The 23,507-nt window shown below is 49.2% G+C and overlaps 1 protein-coding gene across 6 annotated transcripts in view; it reads left to right on the top strand.

The window, feature by feature from the left end:
• Synj2 (synaptojanin 2) overlaps positions 1-23,507 on the top strand; it is a 76,604-nt gene that overhangs the window by 42,889 nt on the left and 10,208 nt on the right. For 3 of the 6 annotated variants that reach the window (XM_090337907.1, XM_090337902.1, XM_090337906.1), the window contains exons 7-23: positions 829-925; positions 3,167-3,339; positions 4,562-4,643; positions 5,304-5,453; positions 5,527-5,692; positions 7,280-7,471; positions 8,399-8,480; positions 9,711-9,851; positions 11,127-11,319; positions 13,361-13,519; positions 16,099-16,255; positions 17,205-17,322; positions 18,285-18,503; positions 18,584-18,662; positions 19,028-19,196; positions 19,917-20,084; positions 23,172-23,306. In XM_090337907.1, coding sequence (XP_090194033.1) covers positions 829-925; positions 3,167-3,339; positions 4,562-4,643; positions 5,304-5,453; positions 5,527-5,692; positions 7,280-7,471; positions 8,399-8,480; positions 9,711-9,851; positions 11,127-11,319; positions 13,361-13,519; positions 16,099-16,255; positions 17,205-17,322; positions 18,285-18,503; positions 18,584-18,662; positions 19,028-19,196; positions 19,917-20,084; positions 23,172-23,306 — 2,480 coding nt within the window. The remainder of the gene's footprint in view (positions 1-828; positions 926-3,166; positions 3,340-4,561; positions 4,644-5,303; positions 5,454-5,526; positions 5,693-7,279; positions 7,472-8,398; positions 8,481-9,710; positions 9,852-11,126; positions 11,320-13,360; positions 13,520-16,098; positions 16,256-17,204; positions 17,323-18,284; positions 18,504-18,583; positions 18,663-19,027; positions 19,197-19,916; positions 20,085-23,171; positions 23,307-23,507) is intronic. The other 3 variants (XM_090337904.1, XM_090337908.1, XM_090337903.1) reach the window with 2 other exon arrangements.

Below are 23,507 nucleotides of genomic sequence, written 5' to 3'. Positions count from 1 at the left end.
TTAAGGTTAAAGCCAATGCCAACGTTCCCCCTTCGACTTGACCTTTCTGAATATTCTACAAATTCACTGTTTTTGATGTGATTAAAATATTTATAGCAATAGAAACTGTCACTGCAGAAATTTCAAAAAGAGAAAAAATGTATCAAGAAGAAAATGGAGCAATCATCCACTGTGCTGCCCTGTCTGCACCTTAAATGATTCTCCTTTCATCCTTCCATGTGAAACATGTGGACCGCTCACCACTGAGTTCTAATTCCATATCTGCTTTTTGCACTGTATCTTTTCATTATTCTTTAAAGCACCACAGTTAGGCATTTTTAACAAAATCTGTAAGGTTACCATTAGCAAGCCAGGGACGAGGCTCTGCTTATTTGAACGGAGTCTCCCCAGAGCCTGCAGCTTTGCTAGGCTGTCACATTTGGGTTCTATGCGGTGGAACGTGGCATGTGGAGGACAGCTGAGGGGTGGGGTGTGCGGTTGGGCTCTCCTCGCAGGGCTTCTTGCTCCAAGGACATCACCAAAGAAAAGAAGAGATTTATATCAGTGACATGCATACAACATTTACAAGACTTTGTGGAGGTCAGGGGTGCTACCGGAAAATTGATGATCGTTCTTTATAAAAAGACCAGCACAGCCTTCTGCTGTGCATTATTCCTGTCCCTGGGACTGCAGTGTGCAGAGGTGGTGGCTGGGAGAAGGGAGTGTCTTTCTCCCCACACACTCTGGGCTAAAGACATGGTGGGTCCTGGATAGTCCTGTCCCTTCTACACACACTGCTGGGTCCCAAGGAGTTGCTGTCGGCTCACCGCTGTCGTGCTGCTGTTGCAGGCACATGGTTCTTCTGAAGGAGCAGTACGGGAAGCAGGTGGTGGTGAACTTGCTGGGAAGCCGAGGTGGAGAGGAGGTTCTCAACAGAGCATTCAAGGTAATACCTCCTCTCCCCCACCTCTCTCCCTCCTCCACAGCTACATGGTGATAGGAAGGAGGACAGGGGTGGGGGGAGAGGGTCCCAGAGCAGGTAGTGGAGCCCTAAGGTGGGGAGCTGATTCCTGGGGACAAAGGACAGCAGTGGGCTGATTTAGGCTGTCACTCAGGCTATCTGTTCAGCCAGTAAACGCACAGCTCCAGGTGACAAGTGTAATTTTGATGAGCTAAAGGATGGGAGACACTGCTCCAAGTCAAAGCTGTGCTTCCCTAGCTCCTGTGGGCAGAGAAGCCTTCCTGCTTCTTGAGTTGCTTTAGTGCAGGAGAAAGAAGGGGGAGCCCTGTAACTGCCTGGCACCTCCTGAGGCCTCCTTCCCACCACAAGAACAGAATCAGCGTTGATGCTGATGCTCTTCAGACCCTGCTAGGCTCCAAGAAAGATGCAGACGAGTCCAGCTGCCTGGGCAGCCTTCAAGACTTGTGGTGCCATGTTCCAGCTCCTTCACTTCTTAGGTGCCCAGTGCCAGTCTGGGTCCCTGACAGGGCAGGGAAGCACTGCAGTTGAGTCCACCCTGTGAGCAATCAGTTTGCCATGGAAGACTCTGGAGTGAGTATCAATGACCTCCTTGTTGCTTGCCCAGGCTCCAGTGGCCCCTGCTTGTTAGTGAAAGACCTCTGGTTAGTAGAAGCTCAAGAAAGCCCCTATGGAGAGAGCCTAAAGTCAACTCAGCGTAAGGTCAGGTCAGTCTAAGGTTGACATATGCAGACTCCGCCTCCTGACCCCTGACCTCTCACTGGAGGAAGCCAAGTGCAGCAGGAACACTTGTTTTATTCTGTAGAAAAGTCATGTGCTTGAAACAGGGACTTTCTGGTTACCTGTTTTCTTTGGCCAAACCTGCCTTTCCTGTTTGGTTTTGTTGCTATGAGCAACAAGCTCAAGAAGTCTCTCCTCCTACTCATCTTGGCAGTGATGCTGGCTGCTTATTTTAAGGAAGAAGTGCGGGGAAAGGAAAATTCCCAGCAACAACCCCAAATTTTCTTTCCTTTGTCTGCCTTGTGGAGAAAGGCCACGCTTGGCCCCTTCCCCAGTGCTGGCTTCGCTGCCTCTTAGCACCGGGGTCAGTGCTACTTTTCTACCCAGAGGGCAGGAGTCAGTCCAGTGGGGAGTGCAGGTCCCTGGGCAGGTGGCAGAAGAGGCAGCATTCTGGGTGGGCACGAGGGCCTGGCTCTGACTAGGAAGTTGCTCAGCTAGACTGAGGCTGGTGCTTGGCCACCTGCCTGAATCTGGAGGTCAATCAGATCACAACAGAGTAACACCCTACGTCACTAATCACACGGCTGAGGTCCACAGGCTACTTCGTCAAGAAAGTCTTGAAGATGGCAGTGTAGGTCCAGTTATAGTCTGACCACCCGGGGTCATCAGAGTCCTATTCTGTTGGTCCTCAGAACTTTTGGCTCTGCATATGCTGGCTTGGTCTTACCTGACCACCCCCCCCCAACCCCACTCCAGTGTAAGGGGCAGCCTGGTGGCATTCAGTCTGTCTTTGACCCTGGGGAGCAGGCAGAGGCATTTCTGGGCTAGGAAGCATGATGTGGAAGAGGCCTTGTGTCTGGGAAGAATATTCTGAGCTTCCAGCAGCCCCAGACTCTGCTTCTCCCTCTTTCCCCACCTTCACTGTGGCTCCAGGGTCACTGCCCTGTCTCTTGTCACCCACATCCTAAAGTGCCACCATTCCCCATGCCCCAGTTTCTCTCTAAGCCAGCACCAAGCCACTGCAGGGGCCACCCTTGCTGGCACTGGTGCCTGTCAGCATGGGGCTGGTTACCAAGGCAACAGGAACTGGATTGTGAGCTCTGTAGCCTGCCACATTGCTGCTGTCCTGGAGGGCTGGGGCACTTGGGCCACCTGAAGAACAGGGCAGCCCTTCCCTGCCTGTGCCTCCAAGAGCCCTGCAGGGGTGGGATGTCCCCAGGGTGCCACCCCTGCTCCGGGCTCTTTTGCCCAAGGGGAGGCCTTCTGCCTTCGTGCAGGCAAGATTTTCTTTGTAGCTTCTGTCTTCCTAGGGCCTCTGTCTGGTGCTTCCCTTTCAAGGTCAGGCTGTTCCATGGCCTGGTCGTCTGTGAGCCTCTTTGCTGGTCTGTGCACACTAGTGGGCGACTGAGGTTAGCTGCCAGAGGAAGTGTGCTATCCCCGCCCTGCTGATGCCCCTGTGCCCTTACACCTTCCTCTTTCCTTTTGCAGAAGTTGCTCTGGGCTTCTTGCCACGCCGGCGACACGCCTATGATCAATTTTGACTTCCATCAGTTGGCCAAAGGTGGGAAGCTAGAGAAATTGGAGAACCTGCTGAGGCCTCAGTTACAGCTACACTGGGATGACTTTGATGTGTTTGCCAAGGGCGAGAATGTAAGTCCACGGTGAGTCTGGTCTGAGCTTGTCCTCTTGCTGGATGAGGGCCTGGGGCTGTAACCCCAGGGGCAGTACTCCTCAGGGCACGCCGGATCATAGCCTGGTTGATGGTGGGCCTCTGGCTCTAGTCTGCTTCTCTCCTTTCCTGCCAAAATGAGCTTGTGTATTTTGTGAGCAGGTGGTTCACTGGGTAAAGAAGCACCCTAGTAGAAGAGGCTAGGTTAAAACCTAGCGCTTGGATGACCACAGTCATGATCCCGGGGGGAGAGCTGGTGGAAGCCACCATGCCCAGGGAGGCTATGGTGACCTCGTGCAGGGCTCAGAGGAGAATGAGCAGCTTCCTCAGCCTCCAGTCCATCTTCATCATTTGTAGATTGCACATGGGTGAATTCAGCTCTTCACTACAGCTCACTTATAATTTTGGAATCACATGAAAAGTGAAAATGAAAAGTGTCTCCTAGTGCCTTCGCCTCTCAAAGGCCCAGCTGACATACGTGTTCTTGTTTGCTATTATTAGATAGCACACGATTCGTTTTCGTAAGTGCTTTTCTTGGTAACCTCGTGGTTTAAAAAGGCTCTACACCCAGCGTGAAGGTGCTACTTGGTATTTCTAAGAAGGCAGCGATGTGCCTTCCACAGGACACACAGATAAACTTCCTTCGGGCCTGAATAGTAGTGTCTTTGGCTGAGTTGAGTGTAAATGAAGCAGCAATCTGCAGATGTCCTTCAAGCTTCAGTGCTGTAATGTAAGTCATGTCCCAATAAGCTCACTGTAGGTTGAAAACATCCTAAGTCAAAGGTGCCTTTAGTACTCCAGTCAACCATCAGAAACCATCCTAAGTGGCTAGCTGTCTATATACGGTAAGGTGTCTTTAAACAGAAGCCGTAAAGCAGGGTTGTTAATGAGCAGCGTACCTAACTACTCTTTTTCTCAGGAACAAGGTGGCAGCATTTGGTAATGGAATGTTTTCACAGTTTTATAGAAAGGCACTGTGGGTAACAAAGCTGCCCTTCCTTTCCAGGAAGGATTAGGTTTACTGAAAATGTGCCCTGGGGTCTGACTGTCATGTCTGCAGGGCAGGATTCCATGGGGGCATTCCCACAGGGAGGAGGCCAGGGGTTCTGTCCTGAACAAGATTCCATAAAGGTTGACACACTTTGAGCCATGGGTTTAACTGTTTTCCAGATGTGTGCCTTACTTGATTCCATGTTCTTTCTTGTGGCCCTAAGTTTTCAGAAAGGCACTCTGCGGATGAACTGTCTTGACTGCCTAAACAGAACCAACACTGTCCAGAGCTTCATCGCACTTGAGGTCTGCCTCCTGGGCGTCTGCATCAATACCCCATTCCCCAGACCCGGCCTTGCCTAGATATCTTCAGCTTCCCAGGATGGGGCCTGTGACAGGGATGTATTGGGGCCTCTAGGACAGGTTCCCTGGGTGGTGGCATGCCTGTGTCCTCTGTATGTGTCTCCCTGATCTAGGCTTGCTTATTCACACACTTTCAGCCTCAGTATCCCAAAGGTGCCAGTCACCCTTGAGAAACAGCATTTCTGCATAGCGATTGTCAGGCCACAGGGAGGTTGGCTGAGATGGGGCTGGATCTGAAGCCAGACGAGGTGTGCCAGAGTCTGTTGGTGTGGCCCAGCTGCCCGGCTGGCCTCTCAGCTCCATCGGGGTGGGGGGGACTGGGGTCACTTCCTTCTGCCCCCCTCAGTGCATGCTGTCTACCGTCAGTGATAGTGGGTGGTCAGCCAGGGCTCACAAAGAAGGCTGGGTAGCTCAATCTGAAAAGAATCAGGGGGAGTTGGGTCAAGGAGCCACTTTCTGTCCTGTGAAAGCTCCCCATAGTGCACCCGCGTAGCGCAGGCTGTTCCAGGGCCCAGAGCATCTACAGTGTGCTGGATATAGCACTCACTTCTGGAACATTCCCAGTAGGCAGTCAAGTATAGCTGTCCCCTCTCCCTCTCTCAGGTCCTTCACCTGCAGCTCGAGAGCCTGGGGCTGAATTCAAAACCCACTGTTGACCGTTTTGTGGAGTCCTTCAAAGCCATGTGGTCTCTGACTGGGCATAGCCTGAGCAAGGTGTTCACCGGAAGCAGGGCCCTAGAAGGGAAGGCCAAGGTAGGAGCAGGGTAAGAGGGCGGGGAGGGCAGCCTCACGGGTCTCTCTCACACCTGCGCGTGGGCTCCTGCAGGTGGGGAAGCTGAAGGATGGGGCCCGGTCCATGTCTCGTACCATCCAGTCCAACTTCTTTGACGGCGTGAAGCAGGAAGCCATCAAGCTGCTCCTTGTTGGCGATGTCCACAATGAGGAATCAACAGACAAAGGGAGGATGCTTCTGGACAACGCGGCCCTTCTGGGTAATGAGCTCTGCTCTCCTACATGGGGGGCGTAGATGGTGGTAGTGGCTGAAGCTAAGAATCCTCGGGACCCTAGCAGGAAATCCAAGATGGTGGGTGGAAGACACGTAAGAGCTTTGCATCTGTAGTCTCGTCTCTCCTGGTCTGACCGGTGGGCTGACACAGCTTTTAGTTGACCCTGTGCAGCTGTTCCTTACAACCTACAAGGATCTCTGTGGAGACCATAATCTGAAGCCCCTCCTGTCCCTAATGAAAATGGCACCGTCTTTGCATAGAACATCTACCCATCCTCCCGTACACTTTTTCTAGGTACTTGCCACCTCTAGAGCTATGGAAATCATTTTTCTACTGTATTGTTTAGAGGAAACTACATGAATAAAGTCTCTGTACATGTTTAGTACAGCTGTAATTTTTTTCCCCCACATAATTGAAATCCATGGTTGAGTGGATAGGATAGGACTGTGGGTACAGAGGTGGCTATTTTCTGGGAGCTGGCCCTTCCGGACTCCATTATTTTCTTGGAGTACACTTCTTTTCACATGGAGAGGAAGGAATGGGGAGGGGGGCTATGAGTCTGCTTTGTGTCTGTCCCTGAAGCTAACTCACTTCAGAAATGTCCTCAGAGACCTGGGCTCTTGGTCTCCCGGATAGGTGCCTGGGATCAAGGCATGTCCAGTGCCCGCAAGGCTGTTAGGAGTCCAATTGCTAGAGGTCTGTTTGGGAAAGTTTCAATGACATGTTATTCCCAAGAGCATGTGACCTTTGTAAAGAAAGGAAGGGGAGGGGAAAAAAAAGAGTGAATTTTAGGCTTTTTTTTTTTTGTATGTTTGAGAGAGAAGTGAGCCCATGTTTACAGTGGTTCCATAGGCCTTTTCTCTCTCGTTCTTCATTTATTGAGGGTGTTTTCTGCTATGGGGAGACTTCTAGCTCAGAAAAGCTGAGCAAGCTCCACATTCCATAGTGAGGTTTATTTAGTGGCAGAGCAGGGAAGATTTGGGTCAAGTCACTAGAGTAAAACACAGGATATATTTTGGTTAAGAGGATGGGGATGATGATGTTCTTGGTTCATTTTTTTTTTTTAATGCCTTAAGTCTGAGGTCAAATAAACAAAACAGACCCTTTCAGGTATACAGGATGGAAGGTAGAACATGCAAAGATGGGGCTTTGGGTTGATGAGGCATGTAAAGTTATATGTAATTCATTTATTATGCACATTCATTTATTACAGATTTATCACATTTCATTTGTACACACATACATACATACATACATATAGCACATTATTTATATTGTCCTCTTGTTTTCTTTTATTCCTATGCAGTGTTCTGTAGGTAAGAATGTGCAAGATTGTGAATACACACTCTTGGTGTGTCCAGGAGATTTCCTGCACTCTGATCCTCACATGCCCTCTGTGACTAATGGCGCCAGGGCACAGAGTGGTGAATTTCCGGTCCTGTGTTTTTGTGCATTTATGGGAAGGCACATGTTCTGGTCCTGAGCTGCTTTGGCAGGCCACTGCTCCTGTGTTTGGGGAGGTGCCTGGGGTTTGGGCAGGAGAGAAACCTGCCTCTTCATGCCTCCTGACAGTGACTCCCAGGATCCTGAAAGCCATGACAGAGCGCCAGTCAGAATTTACCAATTTCAAGCGGGTTCGAATCGCTGTGGGGACCTGGAATGTGAATGGAGGGAAGCAGTTCCGCAGCAATCTCCTGGGGACGGCGGAGCTTGCAGAGTGGCTGTTGGATGCTCCCCAACTGGTGGGAGCTGTGGACTCTCAGGGTGAGGCCAGTCATATCACATAGGTGAAGACAAAGCATTTGACACTGTGTCAACCCTGTAGCAGTGGGTTGACTGCCCCAAGAGCTGCTGCCTTCTGCAACCTTAGCGTTTACATTCTTCAAAATGCTTAAAGCACTGTGGGCTAACCTTCTGGATTGCCACCTGTCAAATAACTCTGTGACTCCTTTTCCAAATATTTGGAAGAGATATCAGAGAATGGCATTCTTTTTTACGGGGGTGGGGGTGAGTATTTATTTGGGTCCGTATTAGGGCTTGAACTAGGGACCTTTTGCTCAAGTCTGGCCTCAAACATTTGGTCCATACCTATACACATACCTTTTTCTAATTAGAGATAAGAGTCTCTGGGGTTTATCTGCCTGGGTTGGCACTGAATGGTGATCCTCAGATCTCTGACTCCTGAGTAGCCACTAGCACCCAGCTTCTCTTTCCTTCACAGGCAGAGATTTTGCAGTTTAGCTTTGGGTCATTGGAACCTGATTGTCATTGGGAGATGACAACCTAAATGCCAAGCTGCTGTCTAGAGCTGCCAGAGCCAAGCATGCTGCAGTTTATGGCACTCCTGTCCAAGCCAGCCACATGCTATGCCTCCTAATCTGGTACTCTGAAACCCAAAGTGCTCCCACATTCAAAACTTTCTGAGCATTAGCATGACATCATTCCACATCTGACCTCATAGGATGGGTCTCAGTGCATGAAAAATGCTGTATAATACCACCTTTGGGCTATAAGTTATATATAAAACAAATGAAATTTTACATTTAGACCTAGGCTCCACCCCCTCCCCCAAGTATCACATCAGGTCCTGGCACTGAGTGGTCCACTGTGGAAGAAGGAAACTGACCTCATGAACCACCAGGGCAGGACTTGGCGGTTCTGATCTCCTGTGTCTCCTGCCCTACTTCCCAGGTGACAGCACCCCAGCTGATGTATTTGCTGTGGGGTTTGAAGAGATGGTTGAGCTGAGTGCCGGGAATATCGTCAATGCCAGGTAAGGGGCCAAGTGTGACATCCCTGAACTAGGAGCCTGACTGGGAGCCAGGGTCTCTAAGTTTGCTCACGTCAGCCAGCCCTGGTCCAGCAGCCTGCAGCTCTGGTACCATGGGCACTTCTGGCTGCTCTCCTTCACACTCGCCATGCTGTCCTATTGCTCTCTCCCTGTGAGCCAAGGAAATAGCCGAAGGGCTGGTTATCACTGTGTCTTCCTGTGGGAGCCTGGGCCATGGGGTGCATGTGTAAACTGGTATCTCACGTCTGGAAGGGCTGGGGGAGCAGCGGGAGAGAGATGATTCATATTTCCTAGGGAGAGATGAGAAAGCATAAGTGTGTCCCTCTTTATACCAGGCAGGAAGGAGAGGCCCAAACCATCAGATTAACTGGCACAAAGCCAACCACACATTCCCTCTAAGCTTCTCCAGTTTTATTTCAAGGAAATTATTTAAAAAAAAAAAAAAAACGAAGAAAGAAAAAAAAAATGCCTAGCCAGATGCCAGTGGCTCACACCTGTAATCCTAGCTACTCAGGAGGCTGAGATCCAAGGATCGTGGTTTAAAGCCAGTCTGGGCACTAAAATTCATGAGACTCTTTATCTCCAATTAACCACCAGAAAATAGGAAGTGGTGTGGTGGCTCAAGTGTACTAGAGTGCTAGTGTTGAGCTGAAGAGTTCAGGGACAGTGCCCAGGCCCAGAATTCAAGGCCCCAACCAACAGGGGGAAAAACAACAACAACAACAACCACCTCTGTGGAGCTGTTCTGAGCAGATCCTATCTAGGAGTCAGGGGTTCAGGAAGGACCGCTGTCAGGTATGAGACATAATTGGAAATATTTAGCTGGTTCGAGGGTAGAATCAAGGCACAGTAGTCACATTGGATTATAAAATCAGTTTTCTAAGAAAGAATGGATATAGCCAGGTACAAGTGGCTCATGCCTATAATCCTAGCACTCAGGAGGTTGAGACCTAAGGATTGTAGATCAAAGCTATCACAGGCTGGGAAGTCCATGAAACTCTTATCTGCAAGTAACCAGCAAAAAGGAGGAAGTGGGGCTGAGACTCAAGTGATAGAGCACCAATCGTGAGCAAACAAAAGGCTAAAGGATAGCACTGGGCCCTGAGTTCAAACTCTAGTACCAGGACCAAAAATTAAAAAAAAAAAAATAGAGTGTTGGAGGGACTGGTCTGGGGGAGACTGTCTCACTTCTTGCCCTTCCTCCTTGTCCAGTACCACCAACAGAAAGATGTGGGGTGAGCAGCTTCAGAAAGCCATCTCACGCTCTCATAGGTACATTCTCTTGACTTCGGCACAGCTGGTGGGCGTCTGTCTTTATATCTTTGTGCGTCCATACCATGTCCCATTCATCAGGTAAGAACATTTAGTTTATTAACCTCTGGGGAACTAGGGATGTGAGTCTTTGTATTTTGTTATGTGACTTCCCCACCCCCAAAATCCCTGACTCCTGTAGCATTATTCTAGGTAAATGGCGCAAATCTCCCAAGGAAAAGAGATCTGAATAGAATATTGTCTGGCAATTTAAGAAAAAAAACAAAGCCAAGACAAAGAACTCCTAACTCAGGAAGCTGGCCTTCCTTAGGCAGAGATAATCTTGATGGTGATCAAGGCTATCATCAAACCTAGGTCCCGTGCCAGGAAGGGCTTCCTTGGAGTTTTACAGACAGGAAACCACTGAGCAAGAGTTGAGTAACTGGACAGGAAATGCCAATTATTATATTTTTTCAAGTTGGATCAACCAAGGGGAGGGGTGAAGTGGAGGGTCTGGGAGATTTCCCAGAGGCAGCCTGAGGTCACCCTGCTATACCCCCCTCTACCTTTTGTCTCCCGCTTGTTTAGCTCAGCTCACAGCCCTTTGACGTGTGTTACCTTACCTTGTCTACCAGCAGCAGGGTGCTCCAACATGCCTCCATCTGTGGCCTGGTTATGAAAACATTAAATAACTGCATGTAGGATCACATATGTTCACGTGTATTCCAGGTTTCCATTTGCATGCAAGCATGAACAGTGTGCTCCAGTGGTACTCCCTGGACACTTGGTGGAAAATGAACTGTACACCTTGTGGCTGGAAAAACTGGAAGAGAGCAAGGGAAGGGGTGACACTGTCCAAAAAGAAATGTACTCTTTGCCTGAATTATGTAATTGTAACCCCTCTGTAAATCACCTTCATAACAGCAACAAAAGAACAGCGTGCATTGCAGGAGTCAGCTCAGGATCACCTCTAAGACCAGCCTGAATTGCTGCCTCATAGCTCTCAAAACATGTCAGTGGCTGGCCGGCCCCTCTCGTCCCTCCACGAGTGCTGTGTGGGGCGGGCTGGGCCATAGGCTCCTGGCTGCTGGGGCAGACACTGCCACAGTGTGTCTGCAGCTTCATGGGGAACTTGGCAATCTCTTCCGAGGGGGGCTCTGCCCTCCCATGGGACGGCACTCAGCAGCCAGGAGAAGCAATCTCCTGACCATGCAGGCAGCAACAGCCATGCTGCTCTCCTGGCCACAGAGGACGAGACTGAGCAGGCCCTGAGCCCAGCTCGCAGTGCACAGGCCTTGTGCCGCTCCAGCCTCCTCCCTGTGGCAGGATGGTTTGCACTTTTCTGTGGCCCGCAAGAAGGTTCATGTTCTGTTGCAGGGACGTGGCCATCGACACGGTGAAGACCGGCATGGGGGGAAAGGCAGGGAACAAGGGCGCCGTGGGCATCCGCTTCCAGTTCCACAGCAGCAGCTTCTGCTTCATCTGCAGCCACCTGACGGCTGGGCAGTCGCAGGTGAAGGAGCGGAATGAAGACTACCGGGAGATCACGCACAAACTCTCCTTCCCTGCAGTGAGTGGGGCCCCCTGCACCGTCCAGCCACCATAACTCCAGGGAAGGGGCCCTGTCACTGGGGCTCCAGTGCTGGGAGAGGGGAGACATGGTGGCATGCCTGGGAGTGACAGGAGTGCAGACAGCCCTCCCCCATGTTCTAGCCCCTCCCACTCTCCCTTGTTGGATGTCCTTCCGTGCCCTTTTGTATCACTTGGGCACGTTTTTCCTGGTTTTCTAATTCAGATGGTGGAATGGGGAGAGAAATGAGTATGTCTGTGCCTGGTTCAAGTTTGTGAAAAACATTTACATCCAAGCAGTCTAAGAGTGCATTTTCTTAGAGGAGAGATATAGACTTAGTACCTTGGGATGTATAATCATCACACTTACCGCTGCTGCTCAGCTAAGAACTTTCCTTTTCACATCAGCCAATCATGACAAAGAGCCTGCCTTCCCTGCTGCCACTACCACTGGCTGCCCTGAAGTTACCAGGAGTGCAGGGCAGGCTACCCTCTAGTGGCAGTCCAGAGGTTTCTATGTGGAAGGTGGTAGACTTTATTTTCAAATTTATATTCTGATGTTCTCCTTTTCATGCAAAGATGATGCCCTGATCGCCTTCAGCCTGGGTGACCAGGACCCATCTCTACCCTAAAGAGAGGTCAGATATCTCCTGTCCTGGCCACAGATTTTCTGGCCTCAGAGCAAGACTGACTTGGACAATGGGATCTTAGAGAATGGATCTGTTCTGGTCCCTGTAGGAACAAATCTTTCAACTAAGTCTGCAAGGCAGAAAACAAAACAAACCCAAATCTGTAGTTTTCAATGACAAGTTCTGATCCTTTCTTTTATTTCTTGAGTTAAAAGAATAGACAAGAAAAGCAACCTGAGAAATTTTAAGTCTTGTGTATAGTTAAAAACCAAATCTAGAGCTGGGAGTTTGGCCTAGTGGTATTATGCTTGCCCAGAATATACAAAGACCCGGGTTCAATTCCTCAGTACCACATACATAGAAAAAAAAAAGCTGGACACGGTGCTGTGGCTCATGTTGTAGAGCTCTAGCCTTGAAAAAGCCCAAGGACAGTGCTTAAGCCCTGAGTTCAAGCCCTGGGACTGACAAAAAACAAATCTAACTTTTGGTTGAAAAGAACTATATTGAAATTATATACTTGGAATGCATCCACAAATAATTAAGAGTTTATAATATGCCCCCCACCATAGCAGAAGTATCAGGATATCTATATTTTAATTCTCCACACTGCTGATTTCCAATGCAAAGCAATGGGGAAACTAAGGGACATCACATAGTGGGGAGACAAATGAATTTTGGAGCAAGGTGGATCTAGGTTCAGATATCTATCATCTATTACTGGTAGCTCAATCAGTGGATCTGGTGCTGGTAATGAGGCTTGAACTCAGGGTCTGGGAAGCTGTCGCATAGATTTTTTTTTTTTCTCAAGGCTGACACTAGTGTATCACTTGAGCCACACCTCCATTCTGAGTTTTGGGTGATTAATTGGAGATAGAGTCTTGTGGACTTTTCTGTCTGGGTTGGCTTTGAACCACAACCCTCAGTTTTAGCCTCCAGAATAGCTAGGAGGTTAGCCAGGAGCCACTGGCAGCCGCTGTCATTGGAATCGGGGAAGAGCTCTCTAGCTCTGAGCGGGGTACTGAGGCTTCTGGCAGCCAGGCTGAGCTGGGAAGAGGTTGTCACAGGGCATAAGCTCAGGGAAGTCTCGGTATTATGAATGTGTTCCCTTCTGGCTTTCCTAAAGCGAACACTTCAGTGTCTGGTGCCTACATCTTAGGATATGGATAAGAAACAGAGCCCAGCCTGGTCATTGGGGTGGGGATGGATCAGAAATGGCAGACTAAATGTCAGTCGTTATGTTTCCCATTAGAGTCAGAGTGCTTTGTTTGAACTATTCAGGAACCATTATTTAAATGAGACATAACCGAAAGCTTAAGAGAGGTGCTTGTTTGTCCTGGTTTGTGAGAGGTTCTCTCCCCTCCCATCTTCTGAGCAACATGGGCTGGGATGACTGTGGTTTTCTTTGCAACTTAGGGGAGAAACATTTTTTCTCATGATTATGTGTTTTGGTGTGGTGATTTCAACTACCGCATAGATCTTACTTACGAAGAAGTCTTCTATTTTGTTAAACGCCAAGACTGGAAGAAACTTCTGGAATTTGATCAGCTACATCTACAGAAATCAAGTGGAAAAGTAAGTTATGCTTGCCGTGATGTGTCATGAATATATAATATAGTTCCAATATAGAATGATTTCTTCTACAGGTATATGCCAATTTTCACAAGTGGATTGATGTTTTTGAGACTGTAGAAAACTGGAGGATTTATAAAGTTAGGGAAACGAGAGTGTCCATTCACATGTGTACACACACACATACACACACACACACAGAGTCTTTATTGGTTAGCCACATAAAGGGTCCATGTGTCTTGGGAACTGGAGAAGCCATCATGGTAACAGATACCTGAGAGCATTCAACGCAGCAGGGGGAGCCAGCAGCACCCAAGAGCTGTGTCTTTCCTTTACTCTTTTGGACACACCATGCTCTGCTGGGTTCACTGGGGAGAGGGTCTTCCACACTGGAGTCCAGGCTGCCTTGAGGTGGCAGGGATGTTGGTGTCTGATGAGCTTGTCACTGTGGGTGGTAGCAAACCCACCCCACTCCTTCGTACCCACATGCAGCAGCATAGGAACCACTTGACAGAAGTTCCTAGAACCACCTGGGATACTTTGGATTTGAATATTACTCAAGCTCTTTTGGTGACATCTCTTTATCTTGTTGGTGAAAATACTAGCAAATTACAATAGTATTTAATGTACTCTACATACCAACTTGTACCCTACTATTGTGTTATGCCAGTTAATTTCTATTATTTTTTTTTCCAGTCCTGGGGCTTGAACTCAGGGCCTGAACACTGTCCTTGGGCTTTCTCAAGGCTAGAGCTATTGAGCTACAGCACCACTTCCAGCTTTTTTCTATGTATGTGGTACTGGAGGAATTGAACCCGGGTCTTTGTGCATGCTAGGCAAGCACTCTACCACTAGGCCAAACTCCCGGCCCTAATTTTTATTAGTTTTAAAATTAGATTTAAGTAGTCATACAAAGAAAGTGCCATATAACAAAGTGGTTTATGAATGCAGTACATCTTGATCCATGTCACCCCTTCAGCATTCTTGCCCACCTTCAACCGACCCCATTCCTTACATGTTTTAAGATTTGTGGAGAATACAATGAATTCTTGACTGCATTCTCCCTTATTCCCCCATTCATTCATCAGCCTTTCTCCCCTCGGCCCCATCCCATTCCCCCCACACACTTTTTTTTTTTTTTTTTGCCAGTCCTGGGCTTGAGCTCAGGGCCTGAGCACTGTCCTTGGACTTTCTCAAGGCTAGAGCTCTACCACTTGAGCCTCAGCACCACTTCCGGCTTTTTTCTATGTATGTGGTACCGAGGAATCAAACCCGGCTCTTCATGCATGCTAGGCAAGCACTTTAACCACTAGGCCAAACTCCTGGCCCCCCCACACACTTTTTTTTAACCAGTCCTGGGGCTTGAACTCAGGGCCTGAGCACTGTCCTTGGGCTTTTTCCTCAAAGGTAGCACTCTGCCACTTGAGCCACAGCACCATTTCTGGCTTTTTCTATGTATGTGGTACTGAGAAATCGAACCTGGATCTTCATGAATGCTAGACAAGCATGCTACCACTAGGCCAAACTCCCGGCCCCATTCCCCTTTTTGGGTGTACCCATTTCCGTTGATTTTGTTGGGCTTTGATCTAATTTTTCTAAAAGATTAAACTACTTGAGCTCTCCATAGAGTCTATTATAATAACTTCAGTTAATTCATTTTACTTATAGGCTTATGGGCACATTCTGTCTACCACAGATGAAGGAACCCATGCCACTTTGTTTCTCTATACCCTTTTATAGTCAAGGAAGATTGAAAGTAAAGTCAAATTGCTTACCAGGCTGACAGGGCAGGTATCCCAGGCTATAATTTGGTCCCAGACTGTCCAAGTTTTCCGTCCACAGACTCATGCTAGGGGTGCCTCAGGCCCAGGCATGAGATTCAACTATGGAATCCGTGCTTCTAGACAATGCCAGCAGCCTCCAGATATCCTCAATTGTCTTCTCCTCCAGGGCCTACTATTGCTTATAGCGGTGTCTGTTAGACTCCTAGAAGGCTGGGCTGAGAAAGGGAGGTGCATATGAATGCCACTTGCCTCTTGAGAGTGGGGCTGGTTTATGTCTGGGGAGAAGAGTAAGATGTCTTTCTGTGGTAAGACTTCAGTCATCCTTGGAGGTTTGCTCTGCCTTTGCCTGCTAGGGCACGGACAGCGGACAATGGCCATGTGGACGTGGGACTCCACTAGACCTCCCTGAAAATGACTTGCTTGCTTCTTCCTACAGTAGTCTCTTCTCTAGCCAGATCCAGGGTCAAACAGAAGTAAAATTACTTTCTATCCACAAGTACTGACTGGGACCTTGCTGGGCCTGGGGTGGTGTTTTGTGGGCCTGGGAATACTTGGGTGAGCCCCCCTCTGTCCCCTGGGGGAGGTAGTAACAGCTGGCAGTGGGAAATGCAGGTGTGCCTGTCAGCCTGAGGAGTGGGCATGGCCACATCGCTGCTAATTGGAAGGCAGCTCAGCCTAGTAGAAGGCATACTTGCAAGTATAACATAGGCTGTGCTACTTTTCAGAACACTCTGGAATATTTCTTTTATTTTTAGTTCAGGTGACCGTATGTCTTTTTTTTTTTTTGCGCCCCCATAGATTTTTAAAGACTTTCATGAAGGAGCCATTAATTTTGCACCCACCTACAAGTATGACGTTGGCTCTGCTGCCTATGACACAAGTGACAAGTGTCGCACCCCAGCCTGGACAGACAGGGTGTTGTGGTGGAGGAAGAAGCGCCCCTTTGATAAAACAGGTGAGTGCATGGGGCCACCCAGAGCCCTACTCTACTACTGTGCTAATCATGTCACAGAATGACACTTGGGAATTTGATAACTGCAAAGACCAAAAATGTATCCTAGGTGTCAAACCCTTCAGAGGTGCAGGGCAGGGAGCCCTTCTCTGGACTCTTTCTGGACTGTGACATGCACATGAGCCAGCACTGCTGTCGCTACCCTAATGCCCCTCTGTGGGCCCCACTCCACACTCTGCCCATTGTTCGAGGAGGAGAGAGGAGCAAGTATTGGGGTGCTTCTCCTCCGTCCCCATATCCGCTCAGATGCCTGACCTAGCCTATTTTAAGACCCAGTTACAACTTTGACACGCACCAGGCACAGGAAGGGTTTTTAAAAGCATTTAGTGAATTGTCTAAGTATATTTTGAATGGTTATTGCTGGGAAGCAAAGTTTATTAAACTTGGAACATCTGTAATCTTGTGTATATATGATGGCTCTCCACTTTGAGAGCAATGTTTGCTGAGATTTCAGCACCAGGAGATGCATCTGCAGACAGAAGACCACTGTTCCCTTGAGAGGAGCCTTGAGAACATCTTCATGGCTCCAGGCCACTGAAGGGAGCAAGCAGAGTAGTCTGGCTTCGTGGACTATGCTCCTGTCCCTGTGCAGAAGCCACAGGTAGTTCTGCTATTCCTGGGGTCCTCTGTGGAAACCCAGAAACCTGACAGTACAGCTACATGCCCCCCCACCGTTAGCCTGCCATGGGGAAGGGAGACAGTCATGTCATTATTAGTATGGCAGTCTATATAAGAGGAACTTTCAAACCCTAGATCTCAAAGCAGTCCAAGCCCAGTTCAAGTTTAGGAGAGTAAAGTAAATGAGCCTGAGTCATGAGGTTCTTGGTGACAGATCTCTATCTGCTGTTGATATTCATAATTACATTCATGTGTGATTTTATTCTATGAGCAGCTGGAGAATTCAACCTTGTAGACAATGATCTAGATGGCAGCACCAAAGTTAGACACACATGGTCTCCTGGCACCCTCAGGTACTACGGCCGTTCCGAGCTGCAGGCCTCTGACCACAGGTAAGGTTAAGGTCCCTGCTTGGTCAGGCAGTGCCTCTTCCTTCTCACAGGCAGCAAGCCTACAGAAGCTAATATCCCGTGTGTGTGTGTGTGTGTGTGTGTGTGTGTGTGTGTGTGTGTGTGTGTGTATAAAATATACTACAGCACAAAGAGGAGCAAAAGTCTGTTTCTAGCAATAATTAGTACTTGTTAGCATTTTGTCATTGCTCTGTATAATCAATGGCATCATGTGTGAAAAGTTCAGTGCTGTCCCCTGCACACTTTCCAGCTTGCTTCTTGGTGGCATTTGGAGCTGCAGTCAGTTGGTACAGACCTGGATTACTAGTTTGTGACAGACCCATGGAATTAGCCCATTCAGTTACTGATGAAGCATTTCGTTTGCATTTCCCTGTTATAAATGTCCTAGGATGTTCACATCTTGGCTTCCGGGCTGTTAGTGCTTTGAGCTGCTGGCGTGGCCATGGCACCAGCACTAAGCATGGAAGGGAACCAGGTGTGGGAAGCAAGTAGTGTCTGGATTGGCCTACAGAATAGCTCCTGAGAGACAGAAGGGGTGGCATCTCTGCTTTTGAAAAGCAGCAGGAACTGTCACACCTGTCACCCTAGCTCCTCAGGAGGCTGAGATCTGAGGATCACAGTTGACAGCCTGGCTCCATTAAACACCAAAAGCCACAAGTGGAGCTGTGGCTCAAGTGGCAGACTGTCAGCCTTGAGTGAAAAAGCTAAGGGAGAGTGCCTTGGTCCTGAGTTCAAGCTCTGGTGTCTACACACACACACACACACACACACACACACACACACACACACACACACACACTTGGGAAAGATAGAGCCTAAAGCTCAGGCTTAAGGTGGATGTAACATCCTCCAGCCGTGCTGTGCTCTGCGGCAGGGGCTGGTGGAGGCTGGGCTGTGACACTGCCGAGGGCAACAGTTCTCTGCTCTCTCCCTGTCTGCTGCAGACCCGTGCTGGCCATCGTGGAGGTGGAAGTGCAGGAAGTCGACGTGGGTGCAAGGGAGAGGGTTTTCCAGGAAGTATCCTCTTTCCAGGGGCCCCTGGATGCTACTGTTGTCGTAAACCTCCAGTCCCCAACCCTAGAAGAGAGGAATGAGTTTCCCGAGGACCTGCGTGCCGAGCTCATGCAGACCTTGGGGAGTTACGGGACCATCGTGCTGGTCAGGTAACCGCTGCCCCTGGGCTGTGGGTCCAGGAGCGTTGCCCAGGCCCCGCTGGGGCTGACTCGGCCATTCTGCATTCTAGGATCAACCAAGGGCAAATGCTTGTGACCTTTGCCGACAGTCACTCGGCACTCAGTGTCCTGGATGTGGATGGTATGAAGGTGGGTAATGCGTGTTCGTCTGTGGAGTGGGACTGACTGATTTCCACCTTCCCCTCTGGGCCAGGTTGTCCCCAGACTGTCTGCGTGTAGCCACTGTGTGGGGGAGGACCAGGGACCCGCCGGCCGGGTCTCAGGTGTCTCGGAGCTGGCTCTGGACAGTTGCAGGGGCCTGGGGTATGGCTCTTCCCTAGTTCCTGGAGTATCACTGTGCATGCCTGCGTGCAGGAGACTCTCCCTCCTTCTCCTGAGGTCCCGCATGTTAGAGCATGCGTCTCTTAGGTCATTCCATTCTGTACTTCATGTACAGGTTGTGACCAAAGGGAGCTGTGGTGACTCTTGTCCTCTCTTGCTGTCTGTCCTCCCAGGTGAAAGGCAGAGCAGTGAAGATTCGACCGAAGACCAAGGACTGGCTGAAAGGCCTGAGAGAGGAGCTCACTCGGAAACGGGACAGCCTGGCCTCCATGTCCCCAACCGCCAACTCCTGTTTGCTGGAGGAAAACTTTGACTTCACCAGTTTGGACTATGAGTTAGAAGGTTAGTGACCAGTGGGGAGAGGGAGAGGCAGGTGACTTCTGAGATCCTTCTTCAACACCACCCCCCCCCCACAAAGGTTAGGGCATTGAAGCTTGGCTGGCACACTGTGCTGCGTGTGTTCCTGCCTGGGAGATGAGGGAATGGGAGGGGAGCCCTATATGCATTGGTCATGGCAGCTTTGAGGCTGTCAGGGCTGCAGGCACGGGTGGAGGTGGTGAGCTGGCCCTGGAGACGAGGCTCACATGGCTCCTGAGAGAGGTCCTGCAGCATCCTTGTACTGGTGGCTTTTGCTTCATTGTGACCAAATGCCCACCATCGACAAATAAAGGTGAATAATACTCCAGAGCCTGGATGCCATTGTCCTTGGGCTCCTGGGAGGCAGAACATCCTGGCGGTGGAAATGTGTGGCAGAAGTCACTCACCCCATGGCAGATAGGAGGAGCCAGACAGAACCCTGGATGCTGGGCTATCTCCTTTCCCCCCTTTTATTCCTGGATTATGCGATGGAGTCACCCACATTGACGGAGGGTCTCCTCCCTTACTTAGTCCCTCCTAGAATGCTCACAGGTACTCCAGGTATATCTGCACTTGCCTTCTGCCTGCCTCCCCACCAAATCAGAATGAACCAGTGCCAGCCCAGCCACACCTCTTGATGAAAGGCTGGGCTGCTGCATCTTAATGAAGTGTGTTCACCCAAACCATGATTATTCTGCTTCCCAGGGGACGTCCTGGAAGATGATGAAGACTATTTGGTGGATGAGCTCCGGCAGCCTGTGGCCTCAGACAGTGAGCTGGGTGGTGAAGAGCCCTCGGATAACCATGGCTCCATGGCACCTGTCAGCAGATCACCTGCACCGAGGAAAAAGAAGCAACGTCCTACATACAAAGGTAGCTCGACCCTCCTTGTCTCAGTGGGGGTGGCCCAGGGCCAGCCCGCCTGTGGGCCTGTGGTGGTGCAGCCAGGGACTGGGGAGTAATCCAACCTCCACACTCTGGGCTCCTAGGTTTTCATATTTTATCATTTGTACACTCAGAACACACCAGAGTTCACGTCATCCTGTCTACATTGTGTATGCAAATGGCCACAGGTCTCAACTGGTTTTAGACTTGTAACTTCCCCCATCCCTCAAAGAATATACGTATATGTATATATACATATATATGTATAGGAATAAAGGGGTGAAAAAGAGATAGCTCAGCACTCCAGGGTTCTAGAGTATATGTATATATGTATATGTAATATAGATGTATTAATATACATGTATAATAATATATGATATGTATATGTATAGCCACAGGTCTCAACTGGTTTTACACTTTGGAACTTTCCCCATCCCTCAGAGAATATATGTATGTATATATATATATATATATATATATATATTCATACACACACACACACACACACACATTCTATCCAGAGACTTGCGACTCATGCAAGTTACTCAAGAGGCTGAGATCTAAAGATCACTAGTCAAAGCCATCCCGGACAGGAAATCTATGAGACTCATCTATAGTTAAAAGCCAGAAGTGGAGCCATAGCTCAAGTGGTAGAGTGCTAGCCTTGAGCAAAAAAGCTTGAAGACAGGGTCCAAGCTCCGAGTTCAAGCCCCTTAAGAGATATAGTCAATATCTCTATCTGGATTATATAATTATCATCATCATTATTATTATCAGCATATGTGATACGGTCATATTATACAGTAGCATCATTAAATCATTTTAGACTTAGGAACTAAAAGGTCACATGGACTGAACTATACACACATACATCTATACACACATATATGTATATACACATACATCTATATAAATATAGCTATATAGTTGTAGTTCTATATCCCTGGACCAAATGATATTCTTCCAAATAAGTTTAAAATATTTTTAACTTTTTTTTTTTTTTTTTTTGCCCGTCCTGGGCTTGAGCCCAGGGCCTGAGCACTGTCCTTGGACTTTCTCAAGGCTAGAGCTCTACCACTTGAGCCTCAGCACCACTTCCGGCTTTTTTCTATGCATGTGGTAAGGAGGAACCGAACCCGGGTTTTCATGCATGCTAGGCAAGCACTTTAACCACTAGGCCAAATTCCCAGCCCCTTTAAGTTTTATTTTATGTAATAATTGTAGTTATACAAAGGGATTTCAGGTCATATTTTGACTACAGCGCATCTCCATCAGCGTCACCCCTTCCATCATTGCCTGTCTTGTCCAGTCCTATCCACACCTTCAAGTTCTGTAGTTCAATGCTTGTATGATGTACCTCGAATATAGTGACTATTCAGATAAGTTTTAAAACTTGAGAGAACCAGGAGTTGTGGCTCACGCCTGTAATCATAACTATGCAAGAAACTGAGATCTTAGGATCATGGCTCAAAGCTAGCCCAGGCAGGAAAGTCTATAAGTCTCCTATCTTTAATTATCCAGCAGAAATAGAAGTGTGGCCTAGGGGCTGGGAGTTTGGCCTAGTGGTAGAGTGCTTGCCTAGCATGCACAAAGACCCGGGTTCCATTCCTTGGTACCACATACATAGAAAAAGCCGGAAGTGGTGCTATGGCCCAAGAGGTAGAGCTCTAGCCTTGAGAAAGCCCAAGACAGTGCACAGGCCCTGAGTTCAAGTCCCAGGATTGCCCCTCACCATCCCCCCCAAAAAGAAAAAAAATGAAAAATTTAAAAAAGTGTGGCTCAAGTGGTAAAGCATCAGCCTTGAGTGAAAAAGCCAAGGGACAGCACTCAGGTCCTGAGTTCAAGCCCCTTCCCCTAAACAACAACAACAATAAACAAAACTCATGAGCGCCTCCTGGCTGGAGAGAAGGCAGTTTGTATTTGAGCATCACACATGTAGGTAGTGTTCCAACCTTCAATGCCCAAACTGCTTCCCCTTGGGGGTCGCTGTGTCCCTGGTGGAGGAAGCTCTTTCAGCAGGTGCAGGAACTTAGCTGCGTGTCAGGACACTTGAGCTGGATGCAGAGAACAGGCTGACGAGGCAGGAAGGTGCTTCTATGGAGAAGGATGCCTGGCTAGGACAGGCCCTTGGGCCAGAAAGACTGGTCAGTTGCTTATCTTCCTAAAGCCACTGGGAGTTGTTAACCTTACAGGTTGCTGAGCCCCTTCATGGAGATTTGGATTTGGCGGGGGTGAGATGAGGCCTGAAATGTGGCATCTCATGATGCTCACAGCCAGGTCCAGAGCAGAGGCCTTGTCAGTGTGTGGAGGGGTTGTGTGTGGCCAGCAGCCTGGCCTTGGCGGGGAAGCAGCGGAAGGCAAGTGCCCATCAGAGAAGAACGCAGGCTTTTCTGCAGGGGTGCCGAGGTGCCAGGGCTTAGCCGAATGAAGAGTGGGTAGACGTGGGCATCTAGAGGCCCTCTCCATGTTGTTCTAGCAGAAGGAACTTTGTCTCTCAGCTCATCCACAGATGTGGCTGAGCTGTTGGAGTTGGGCACAGAATGAAGTGAAAAGCGCTGTGCCGGGTCATCGGAGAGACTGGTCCTGGAAGTCCATGTCATGACACAGGAGCAGTAGTAGCCTCTTAGGGCCCCATGTGTGATGTGCAGAACCACTCATCATGGCAGCAGAGGGAAGGGCTGGCAGAGGCTTTATGTATCTGGAGTTTCAGGATGGCAGGGAAGGCATCATAATCTGTTTCTAAAACGGGGGTCATGTTTTAGAGCGTGGGACAGAGAATGTGCCTTCCCCACGGTGGGAGAATCTCTAGGGTGCTGGCTTTCCCCTGTCCTCTGCTTTGTGTGGGCTCTGGCTGATTGCTCTGGACAGAAACACCTCCTCTTTTTTCAAGTACAGCAGTATCTCTCAAGCCTGGCCAACACATGGTGTCCATGGCACAGTGAATGTTCTGAGCAGGCACTGGGTGACCTCTGCTCTGGTAGAGAGCGGGTGTGGTCCTGAGTGGACCCCCCCCAGCCATCTACTAACCCTCCCGTGTGGAAAAGACCGTCTTTCTCACCCTGCCGTGTCCTCCAGACGACGCTGACCTGGTGGAGTTAAAGCAGGAGCTGGAAGCCGTGGGGGATTTCTGCCACCGTTCTACAAGCAGGTCTCTGTCGGTCCCCAATAGGCCCCGGCCACCTCACCCACCGCAGAGACCCCCCCCTCCAAGTAAGACTTCGCTTGCTTTGGGCTTGCCACAATGCCTGCTGGGAATAACCGCACACCTCCAGCTGCTGAAAACATGGCTCTAAACCCACTTCTTCCTACCACTGAGTGGCCCCCCATCCCTTTCCCATGGCCCAACATGCCTTGGACTCTCTCTGTCTAAATCTGGCACCTGTCTGGTCTAAAGGTCATTGGGTTTCTCAT

This window comes from Megascapheus bottae, chromosome 8 (assembly GCF_031878675.1).
Source record: "Megascapheus bottae isolate mThoBot1 chromosome 8, mThoBot2.hap1, whole genome shotgun sequence".
NCBI classification, from domain to species: Eukaryota; Metazoa; Chordata; class Mammalia; order Rodentia; family Geomyidae; genus Megascapheus; species Megascapheus bottae.
Note: the sequence above shows the minus strand (reverse complement) of the source record. Positions and strands in the feature narration are given on the sequence as shown.